This window comes from Myotis davidii, unplaced genomic scaffold (genome assembly GCF_000327345.1).
Source record: "Myotis davidii unplaced genomic scaffold, ASM32734v1 scaffold26, whole genome shotgun sequence".
Taxonomy (NCBI): Eukaryota; Metazoa; Chordata; class Mammalia; order Chiroptera; family Vespertilionidae; genus Myotis; species Myotis davidii.
The window spans coordinates 3,936,123-3,948,777 of NW_006299245.1; the positions used below are offsets into that span (position 1 = coordinate 3,936,123).

At 36.4% G+C, this 12,655-nt stretch overlaps 1 protein-coding gene across 1 annotated transcript in view; it reads left to right on the forward strand.

The window, feature by feature from the left end:
- The window catches only part of TMTC2 (transmembrane and tetratricopeptide repeat containing 2), a 397,072-nt gene that overhangs the window by 187,660 nt on the left and 196,757 nt on the right, over positions 1–12,655 (forward strand). Inside the window, exon 3 of the mRNA XM_006774726.2 lies at positions 8,466–9,294. Coding sequence (XP_006774789.1) covers positions 8,466–9,294 — 829 coding nt within the window. The remainder of the gene's footprint in view (positions 1–8,465; positions 9,295–12,655) is intronic.

Consider the following 12,655-nt stretch of genomic DNA (forward strand, 5'->3'; position numbering starts at 1 on the left):
GTCCTGCTGCTGTTAGGGTCAATTTTCATATTATCCTTTTATTATATAAGATAGAGGCCTTGTGCACAGGTCGGGGCTGGCTGGTTTGTCCTGAAGGGTGTCCCAGATCAGTGTGGAGGTCCCGCTGTGATCCCTGGCCAACCTGGGAGAGGGGCTGAGGGTTGTTTTCAGGCTGCCCAAGCCTCTGGCAACAGAAGCTCCCAGCTTCTCCTTTTTTGGGGGATTTATTTATCTTCTATAATTGAAACTTTGTAGCCTTTAGCAAAGCTGAAGGCCAGCAGGGCAGGCAGGAAGCTTGGCTTCCTCCATCACCAGGGCAACCCAAACCTCCTGCTCGCTCCAGCTCCTTGGCCACTGCTGGCTGAAAGCAGGTATCTGGGGTTTATTTACCTTCTATAATTGAAACTTTGTTGCTTTGAGTGGAGCTCAGAGCTGGCTGTGGCAGGCGGGAAGCTTGGCTTCATCATTGGGGCAACCAAGCCTCCTGCTCACTCCAGCTCCGTGGCTGCTGGCCACCATCTTGGTTGGGTTAATTTGCAGATAGTCACTCTGATTGGCTGCTGGGTGTGGCTGAAGGTGTAGCGAAGGTACGGTCAATTTGCATGCTTGTTTTTTATTAGTGTAGATGGACATAACCTGTATTTGCCTCTAGGCTACACAGGGTATGCTACCTCCCACTTCATTTGAATGGATTCAGCTTAGTGCCTGGCACATGGAAAATTCAAGTTTTGCCTTTTTGGAATGTTTGGGGGTTTTTTCCTGAAATTTTAGATACGTGGTTGGTTGAATCTGAGGCTGTATAAAACCACGCATACAGAGGATTGACTGTATTTTTTGGCTCAAAGCTTTCTGATATTGATCTATCGAAGCCCATCTACTTAATTTTATTTGCTTTCTAACATTTTTATTCTGCTAACAACCATTCTTTAAATGTTTTTTTTTTCTAGAACAGTTTTAGGTTTACAGAAAAATTGAGAAGATGAAACAGAGTTCCTCTATACTTCACACCCAGTTTCCCCTGTTACTGCCATTATAAATTAGTATAGTATATATAATTAGTTATCCAATGCGGATACATTATTATTAACCAAAGGTCATAGTTCACTCAGATTTCCATCATTGTTACCTAATGTTCCTTTTCTGTTCCAAGGTGCCATCTGGAATAGCACATTCCACTTCTTTGTCTTGTCTCCTTAGGCTCCCCCTCGTGTGACAGTTCCTCAGACTTTGTTTTTACAACCTTCACACTTTTAAGGATTTCTAGTTAGCTGTTTTGTGAAATGTTCTCCAATGGAATTTGCCAGATGTTTTTCTCATGATTACATTTTCATGCGTTTTGAGAGGAAGAAGACAGATATAATGATAATACCAACGGTACCCAATATTAACCTGACTTATCATGTTAATGTGGACCTTGCCATGGGGCCTGAGGTAGTGTTTTTCATGTTTCTCCACCGTAGAGTTAATCCCTCCCACTTCCGTCCTTCCACACTGTGTTCTTTGGAAGGAAGTCAGAACACATGACCCACATTGATAGAGTGGGGAATTATGCTTTTCCTCTTTGAGGGTGGAGTATGTATGTCAATTATTTGAAAGTCTGTGAGGGACATTTGTCTCTTCACTCTCATGTATTTATTTTTTGAATCATTTCTTGGCATGGACTTATGGGTATTTATTTTATACACTGGGCTATAATTTAATACCGCTTTACTTATTTTATTGCTCAAATTGTTCCATCTTTTGCCATTGGGAGCTCTTTAAATATAATCCTGTGTCTACTTGACACTGTGTGTGTGTGTGTTTTGAGTAATTTCTCACTTTCTTGCTCATCTTGTGTATTTCCTGCCCTAGTCCTAAAATCAGTTCATTTCTTCAAAGAACCCTAGTTATTTTTATTGGAAAACGGTATTGAAAATTAAGGTGCGGACACTAGGTAACACCTTTGACAGAGTAAATAAAACAAATGTTTAAGTAAAATTCAGAAGAACCTCAAGTATGACTAAGTAAAAGAAGAATACATAGTCATCTTAGGTATCTTCTCTTTAATTTACATTTGTTTAATATTCTAAATGTTCATTTTTTTACCAACATTTAGCTAAGTATCATGTATGAATGAAGATTATGAGGAATTTTAAGTAGGCTAATAGTTGTGATTGTAACTGAAATAAGAAAAAAATACACTATTGTTTTCAATGACCTTTTACCACCAAACCAATACAAATATGTTTGATTTTAAACTTTGGGTAAGTAACACATGTCATTTATAATGTCAGATACATGAATATGTTTTGACACTCTTTGGATTTTGAATTAACCATAATCCCCCTTGAGGAAAACCTTGTTGTAAATGATAATCTGATTTTAAAAAAATCTAGATTTTCTCAGTGAAATTCTATCTATAACTGATTTGTTAAGCTGTTTTGTTTATCTGGGCATGTACAAATGCTTTCTGATAGATCTTAGAACTCACCATAAAGTATTCTGGTGTATTACAGAGTCATCTTGAATAAATGATTCTTTATAATTGAAAGTGTTGAATAAATTTCTCAGCATTGTACCATGCTTCCTATGCCTTAAATCTTGAAATTCGTTCCTTACAAAGACTGGAGATATCTGTCCATTGAACCTCTTTATGTAGTTTGATATACCAAACATTAAATTATTTTATCTTGTCTGTTAGTTGATGTGAAAAAGAGTTTCTAATCTTATATAGTAGGTAATTATTAATAAGGAAACCTATTTTTCCATTGAAGGGAAACAGAAGTACCCTGACAACTTTATTATGGCAAAACTTTGATTAATCACATGAATATGTGCTAAGAACAATTACTAATTATCCTTTAGCCATGCACTACTTCTTGTCACAAATTCAGTAAAATATGCTTTTATATTCATGTTTTGGAGTGAGTCTCTAATGAGAACTGTTTTGGAAAAGGAGGACAGCAAAGAGGAAGCCTATATTATTGATATGAGGAAGGCCTATGACGTCAGTGATGAATGATGGCTACAAATAAAAGATACTGGATTTTTGTTATGTCTGGATAGCCTTTCCTCTCAGTTCTTAAAACTTTCAGATACTGATTTTTATCTACTTTATTATTATTATAACTCTATTATCATTGCCAAGGGCTTAATTTGGAATTAAATGAGCCTATTGCTTAAGTAATTTATTTTTATTAGTTTGCCAAAAAGTGAGTCTCATGATGGTTTTCATACTCTACACCAGAATGTTTACATTTCTCTTTCATCGAGTCTAAAATATTTATTTTCAGTTTCTTTTATGCCCCCCAAAATATGAGATAGAATACCATATTGAAGTTGCCAGCATGCATGGCAGTTTTTCTTGAGTGGTAGGGGAGTTGTTATAGTTGACTTTCATTTTTCTCTTGTGTTCTTTCTTTTGTCAAAGACTCCCATAGAAGGAAATAATTTACTACAGGCTCCTTAAAAGGCATCACCACTAATTAACATGGCAGGGTCTTCCCAGAGCCTTGACTTCATCTTTCAGGTAATGTGTGGGAAAGATTTTGATGTTTTATGGTAAATGTCACATTATTAGCTGATTCATAAGTAGGTGTTTTTTTTTAAATTTCTGTAATGTACCCAAAGACTAGAAATGAAATTGTCAACCATGAACATTATATTCTTAGCTGATTTCCATCCTATGATTTTCTGTTTCTGACAGTTCCAGAAAAATCCCTCTAAAATTTTGTAATTTTGTAACTTAGAAATTCACACATGAAACCTATATGTGCATATTGACCAATGCCACCCCAATGAAATGTAATTTAAAAAAAAAGAAAGATACAGTTTTTGTTTTATTTTCAACAAAATGGAGATTTGGGCTGATTTCCCTTTTTATGTTAAAGAAGAATTTTTAAAAGGATGAAAAGCATATTTAAACATTTAGAAAAATTTGATTTTCATAAAGCCAGTTTATGTCTATTTGTATTTATTTATGATATTTTATAAAAAAGTATCTTTTTCCTCTTAGTTGCATTATATATTCAAAAGATATGGATATACCATGGTTTATTTTCATATTGCTCTATTGAAATTTTTAGCTATTTTCTTATTTTTGCATTTATAAATAGTGATGAATTAGATGTCCTTATATTTAGATCTAAGATTTTCTTTTTAGAGAATAGGTAACTGAGTCCAGATTATCAAATAGTAGGGGATACAAAGTATTAATTTTTCTAAATACTTCTAATTTTCTCACCAAAACTCTATAATTTATATTTACCCAATATTTACCCAAAGTCACTCAGTGAGGGAGAGATCCAATTTTTTCCATTTCTCTTTTCCCCCCACTTAGATTCATGTGAAATGTATTTTTTCAGTTTGATTTTCATTTTTATTGATGAAGGAAATTGAACATTTTTTCAAATGTTTTTGCCTTTTCCTTAATTTCCTCTCTGGATTATGTGCTTTTTGTGATTCATATTTAGAAGACTATTTTCTGCCCCCCCACCACTCCCCCCCGCCCCCGGGAACAAATCCTCTGTCTTCTGTATAGTGCAACAACACTTAAATATTTCAACCTTGAGTTCTACTTATTACAATGATCTCAGTTCCTTTGTAGCCTGACCTTCATGATGCTCACCACTCCATTATACTAAGAATTCAATTTTGCCCTGCGCTTGGGAGGAAACATTACATTTCATTATGGTTTATTCATTTAGATTGAGGAAGAGAAGCTTTAAAACTTCGTGAAATGAAAGCCATCGGCCAACAGTATTTTTAGTATCACTAAGAATTAGACTCGTACGAATATGCAGTGATTCTCAAAGTCAGCTGCATTAGAACCAATCCCCTATGGAGAATTTAGTTAGACCATGGCACTGGTCTTTTTAAAAGCTCACAGTTGATATGGATGGTCCTTCAGGTTTGAACATTGTCCTTTAAGCCCCTATGGCTCTTTTCCTCATGATGTGTTTTTCTGGAATAGGATATATGAAGCTCCAAGAACACAAGGTCTTTAGTTACACTTTGAAAATGGACTTCTGGTACAAATTCAAAATTGAATTATTTTCAAGTTCAGTCTTCTTTATTCATGATCTATTTTCTTATTTATTTTTGCCAAATGATATGTTTCTCCTTTCTAGAATCTAAGACTACACAATTATGTCCTTGATCCATCAAGTTATTTACAACTTTTAACATTTGGTTTTGTGTGTTTTAATTTTTCTCCTATAATCCAGAAATTTTAAGCTTTTTGTTGTGTAGAATTTCAGAGGAGCCAAGGTAATGGTTTGCAAAAGTTACTTTTAGATGATAAAGAGGCTTTGAATCATTTCATTTTTCTAGCAGAGACCTGAAATTTAAAGATTCGTGATGACTGAACATATTATTCCCCTGCCATTAAAAATTCCAAATAGCATTACAAAAGTTAATTTTGAGCAGAGGTCTGCCACAGAAGTTTTCATTTTTATTTAAATATGTTTATTGATTTCAGAGAGAATGGGAGAGGGGGAGAGAGAGAGAGACATCAATGATGAGAATCATCAATGGGCTGCCTCCTGCACACCCCCTACTGGGGATTGAGCCTGCAACCCAGGCATGTGCCCCGGCCAGAATAGATCCCGGGACCCTTCAGTCCACAGGCCGATGCTCTATCCACTGAGCCAAACCAGCCAGGTCCACCAAAGAAGTTTTTAAAACACTGAGACAGTTAATTCTGTGAATTTAGCATTATTGTGATTTGATATAAACCAACAATCCCACCTCTTAAAATTTCCATTTATTTGTTGTTTCTAATTTTTCTTATTCTGAATTTTTAACTTCTAACCTCATCTCCCTTTGCTCCTTGTCTTTTATACCCAGAATTACCCCTTTTTAAATACCTAAAATACTGTTCAAAATAATTTTGAAATATAAAAGTGGACATCAAGAAAACTGCTCAATGAATTATAAACTTTGTTTTGTAAAGATAAAAACTTCTAAGGTCTTAGAATAAGCTCCCATTAATGATTTTAAAATTTGGGAACACTTATCTGTGTTGGAAAGGGTTAGATTACCAGTTAGGAGGAGTCTAATCTGATCATCCAAGTCTTGGGATTTTGAACTAGAGTGATGACAGAAGAGATGGAGGGAAATGGACACATCAGGATATATTTTGAAGTGAAAGTGAGAGGACTTGGTGTAATGCATGGAATGTAGAGGGAAGGAGAGAGGTTGTGAAGAAGAAACTGCTTACATAGTATTACCATCATCTCAGGTGTAATGATTGGAGAGGAACTGTTTCATTGGAGAAGGTAGGAAGTCAAGTTGTATATTGGACATTTTGCGTTGAGGTACCTAAGTGTATATGCTCAACATACAATTGAATGAAGGATTATGGAGGTGAAGGGAGATGGAGTTATTAGGAAATATTAATAATTTTAAAATCATGAATCTTGCTGAGATCATTAGGTTCAGAGTGGAGATAGAGCAGATAGTCTAGGACCAGTTCTGTGGCTTCTAGCAGTGAGAGAGGTGAATGAGAAGTGTCTGGGAAGGACAGTGTAGTAGCAGTTGCTTATAATATAGCATGGTTATAATGGAAGTTGTGCATGCTCAAGATATATTGCTCTTTGTGGATTGTTTTTTAATTGAGATATAATTAATATAGACATTATATTAGTTTTAGGTGTACAAAATAATAATTTGATGTATGTTTATATTGTGAAATGATTACCACAAGTAAGTTAAGTTTTGTAACACATAGTTACAAAAATTTTATTTTTTTATTGTGATGCAAACTTGTAAGGTCTGCTCAATAGACTGTCAAATATACAATAATACAGTATTGTTAACTGTAATCACCACATCATACATGGCATCCTCAGGCTTATTTATCTTATAACTGGAACTTGTACCTTTTGACCACCTTTGCCATTTGGCCCTTTACATCCCTCCCCCATCTCAGCCACCCATCAATTTGTTCTCTGAATATGTGAGTTTGTGGGGTTTTATTTAGATTCTGCCTGTGAGATAATACAGTATTTTTTTTCCTCTGTCTGATTGATTTCTCTTAGCATGATGCCCTTAAAGTATATTCATGTTGTGGCAAATGGCAGAGTTTCCTTCTTTTTATAGCTGGGTAATATTCCATTTGATATATATATGGAATATATATATATGCATCTATTGATACACACTTGAGATGGTCTCGTGTTTTGGCTGCTATAAATAATACTGCAGTGAACATGGGGATGCAAGATATCTTTTTGACATAGTAATTTCAGTTTCTTCAGATAAATAACTAGAAGTGAAATTGCTGGATCATATGGTAATTCAATTTTAATGAGGCATATTTCCATGCTTATTTTCCATAGTGGGTGCACCAATTTATATTTCCACCAAACTGTACATAAGGTTTCCCTTTTCTCCACATCCTCATCAACACTTGTTATTTCTTATCTTTTTGATAATAGCCATTGTGAAATGTGTGAGGCAATATCTGGTTGTGGTTTTGATTTGCATTTCTCTGATGATTAGTGATGTTGAGCATCTTTTCATGTACCTATTGGCCATCTTTTTTTGGAAAAATGTCTATTCAGATCCTCTGACCGTTTTGTAATTGTATTTGTTTTTTTTTCTTTGAGTTGTATGAATTATGTATATATTTTGGATATTAATGTATTATTTGCAAATATTTTCTTCATTCTCAGGACTTAGATTGTTTGAGGTCACTAAATTCTTATTCAGATTGAAAAAGTTTGCCACAATATTCTCATTAACAAGGATGTCCTTTTGCCTTCATCTCACCATTTTATTTCTCACAAAATAAGTTTGTTTTAAAGTCATTGTATTCCTAAAAAGTTGTCATCAACGTGAAAAACTTCACATTCGTGAGGAATGTTGTTAAATGGTTGATGTCACTGATGCCAGTGGCAGCCTGGGGTACAGGTGAAAGCCTGGTTTATAAATTCTGCAAGGATATTCAAGACAATGAAGTCAGGACTGGCATAGACATGGCGAAATGCTATTCCTACTTTCGAGCTGAATGGAATCCTGTTCTCCCCATGTATTTTTTTTTTGTCATGACTGTTCTTTGTTTTCCCCCGGTATCTGAATTATAAAATGAAAGAACTCAGTTATTAGATGCCTACTAAGAATAAGTACTTTCACATTGTTGTCTTATTTTGACCTGATGCTAATTCCAAGAAGGAAATATATACAACTCATTTTGTAGACGTCAAGAAGTTGAAGCTTTGGTTATTGGTACGTTAGAAAAGGAAGGAGAAGAAAAACTACTTCACCAAAAGTTCTATACAAAGTAGGATTCCACAGTCAATTTTTTTAGGTTAAAATTTTTTTAAACATGTTTAAAAAGGAGGTGGATGAAGTCATATATTTAAGACATAATGCTGTGTTAACTGCCCATTTAAAAATGTATTTCATCTCTAATGTTAAGTGAAGTGTCACCATGCTGTATTGATGATCATCTTAATTTTTCCCCCCCTCTCTTTTGGTTTCAGGGGAAGAATTTGTCTCTTTTCCTCAGCATTAGTTTGTTAACTCTCTGGGGGACTTCCCTTTTGGGTGCCCGTTTATACTGGATGGGAAACAAACCACCAAGCTTTTCCAACTCTGACAACCCAGCTGCTGATTCTGATAGTCTCCTGGCTCGCACGCTCACCTTCTTCTACTTGCCAACCAAGAACCTCTGGCTGTTACTCTGCCCTGATACCCTCAGTTTTGATTGGTCAATGGATGCCGTGCCTCTGCTCAAAACAGTTTGTGATTGGAGAAACCTACACACTGTGGCCTTCTATACTGGACTCCTCCTTCTTGCCTACTGTGGTTTAAAGAGCCCAAGCGTGGAAAGAGAATACTATGGGAAATTTGTAACAAATGGCAAGCAGAATGCAAACGGACATAGCTGCCATTCAGATGTGGAATACCGGAACTCAGAGATTAAGCCCAGCTTTGCATCCAAAGTAGAAAATGGCATTAAAAATAATGTACCACAGACAACACCACTTCCTTCTACAGAGAACATTGTTGTACTGTCTTTATCTTTGTTAATCATACCCTTTGTTCCTGCCACGAACCTGTTTTTCTATGTCGGCTTTGTAATTGCAGAGCGAGTATTGTATATTCCTAGCATGGGCTTCTGCCTCCTCATTACAGTGGGTGCCAGAGCCCTTTATGTCAGAGTCCAGAAGCGGTTTCTCAAGAGCTTGATTTTTTATGCTACAGCTACATTAATTGTTTTCTATGGACTCAAGACTGCAATCAGGAATGGAGACTGGCAGAATGAGGAAATGCTGTATAGGTCAGGGATAAAAGTAAACCCAGCTAAAGGTAATACTTTATTTTATGCTTTTACCTAGACAGTTTACTTTTTCTGCCTTCTTATATCTATGCTTCTTGCCTTAAAACACAGCATTAAGGATGAAGAGGTCCTTTTATGCAATGCCCATATCTTTTTATCGTTTAAGAGGTGAGCAGTGCAATTTAGAGACATATCAGTGTTCCATATTTGGAATAGGGAAGTATTTTTCCAGAGCAGTGGTTCTAAACCTTGGCTGCACATTAGAATCACCTGGGAAGTTTTTTAAAATCCTGATTTCTGGGCCTCATCCTTCAGAAATTCTGTTTCTTTGTTACTAATGTTGTGGCCCCACCCCATAACAAAGACACAGAATTTCTGGAGGATGAGGCCCAGGTGATTCTAATGTGCAGCCAAGGTTGAGAACCAGTGGTCCAGAGGAATTAGAACTCGTTATGTAAAAATATCGACTACCATAAGGTTTTAGAAAAATGCTTGGATTCCACATTTTAAAGTACTGATGGACATCACCTCTTTCAGCGTGTAATAAAAGTCAGGTTAAAACAATTAAGTATGCTTGAGCTCTCTGTTTTGTAAGCATCACCTGAGTAAACACCACCAGAATGACACTAACACAGTTAGCAGATTTGGAGGCACGTCTACCTCTGAACCTCGGAACTGTGTCTGTAGGTGTCAGTGCTTACGCATGCAGGCCTGAGCTATCCTTAGCGTTGCAGAGGCCAAGTAACTGGGGTGCTGCCAAGTAGTGAGCACATTCTTATTTGAGTTCTTAAGTCACTTGGGGAAATAAACTTTTCACTGTACCAGATACAGATTGATCATATTTTTTTTATTGGTTTTGATTTAGAAAGTCATTTTAGCAAACCTCAGGATCTGTAAGTGAATAGTCAAAAGCTGTTACAAAGGATTTCTCTGGTTTTAGTTAATTAAATGGTTATGGAAGCTTGAAAACAACTGAATGAAAATAAGTTTACATTTTAAGTGCAGAAATATAGTAAATAGTGACAAATACTCTTGTTCTTCATAATCCATTTTTTAGTTATGTATCCTTTGTCAGAGGTTCTCAACCTGTGTGTCGCGACCCCTTTGGGGGTCGAATGACACTTTCACAGGGGTCGCCTAAGACCATCGGAAAACACATATATAATTACATATTGTTTTTGTGATTAATCCCTATGCTTTAATTATGTTCAATTTGTAACAGTGAAATTGGGGGTCACCACAACATGAGGAACTGTATTAAAGGGTCGCGGCATTAGGAAGGTTGAAAACCACTGCTTTAAAGTATGTTTGCTTGCATTTGAACTGGTCGTCTACTTTTCCTAACACAATTCTGTACCAGTATTTAAATACTAACAGTACAAAACCGTTCCAATTGCATGGAGTGCCCTGCTGATGTATATAAGGATATATACACAATTATCTAGACCAGTGATTTTCAACTTGTTCATGCCATGGCACACATAAATGAATTGCTAAAATTCTGTGACACAACAAAAAATATCATTTTCCTGATCTGACAAAAAAAAAAAAAAGGGTATATGTTTGATTCATTCACATCGGACGGCTATTGCGCTGGCTGTTGTCATTTTTTTATTTGACAGTCTGAGTGAAAAGAGGTCAGTGCCCCTGACTAAATAGTCAGGTATTGCATTAAAAATTATATATATATAATTGATTTCAAAGAGGAAGGGAAAGGAAGAGAGAGATAGAAACATCAGTGATGAGAGAAAATCATTGATCACTGCCTCCTGTAAGCCCCCTACTGTGAATGAGCAACACATGTCTGGAAGCCAAGGAACTAATTGTTGGTACTTATACTGTTTGATAGATTGCAGGAATTTTAAGGTGACTAGAAACTTTATTTTTATTTATTTTTTCCTATTATTTCTCTTTTTTTTTTCTCAATCCCTCCACCCACACCAACTCTACCCTGACAGCTGTCTGCCTGCTCTCTATCTATGAGTCTGGCTCTGTTTTGCTTATTAGTTCATTTTGTTTATTAGATCCCACATAAGAGTGAAATCAGTGCATAGCATGTTCTCATGGAAAAATCTTCGCCCTGTGGCTTTTTTAGGTAGTGAGCACTATAGTTTATTGGATGCCTGAACCTACACCTTGCTGTAAAAATCGTTGTAATCAGTTCTTGCAGAATACTTTTCAGTTCATTTTTCTTCACTGATAGATATAAATATATAAACCAAGGCTGTGCTACCAGTTTATTTTCCTGCTGTTTAAAACAGAAACATAATAAGGAATTATAAGGAAAATATCGCACATTATTTGCATCCCAGGATTGTTCTGAGGAGTTAAATTTATTGGTTAAGTTGTCAGTTCCTGTAACAAGGAGCCATGACAACAGTGGCTTGACTAAGATAGAAGCCTCATTCTTTCATGTAACAATCTGAGCAAGTACAGCCCAGCGCTGATAAGATGGCGCCGTGGATTTTCAGGATCCCAGCCCCTTCTCTTTTGTTCCCTTGCCATCTCAGTAGTGTCACCCTGTCCATGTGGTCCAAAATGGCTCATTGTCACATCAGCACTTCAGCTGACAGGAAGAGGGAGGGAAAGGGCAAATGGTGGGTATACCCTTTGTCTTTAGAGCAGACCTCAGAGATTGTGCACCCCATGTTTGCTCACAGACTATTGGCCTCACATAGCTGCAGAGAGAGCTGGGAAATGGTATCGGAATTCTGGAAAGGCAAGTACCCAGGCACATTGTCTTACTCTGAAAGAAAAGGAGGGGCAGGAGTGTCTGTAACAGGCTCCATCCTGGACTTGGCTGAAGCATTTTGTAAACTCCTAGATGTTTTCCAGCCTTACCTGCTATTACTGTTGACAGTGATGATTATGATTCTGGTGAAGTTATTTTGGTGACATGGCTAAAATATTTGATCATTTGTTCATTTATCCATTTAGTTGGTAAAATAATTATTAAGCATTTTATTGGTTTCCAATATATTTTTATGTCTTTTTGTTATAGTATTAGGCACTCCGAATACTATTAGTTAAATGAATACGCAACTGACCAGTATTTATTATACCATTTGAGACATTAAAAATTGAATTCCTGTCCTAGCTGGTTTGGTTCAGTGGATAGAGCACCGTCCTGTGTGCTGAAGGGTTCCAGGTTCGATTCTGGTCAAGGGCACGTACTTCAGTTGCAAGCTGGATCCCCAGCCATGGTCAGGGAATGCAGGAAGCAATCAATAGATGTGTCTCTCTCACATTGATGTTTCTCTCTCTGCCTCTCTCCCTTCCTTCCACTATCTCTAATTATCAGTAGAAAAATATCCTCAGGTAAGGATTAACTACCTCCTCAAAATTTTGGATTCCTGAACCCTTACTCCAGCCACCTGTTTTACTTGAAGC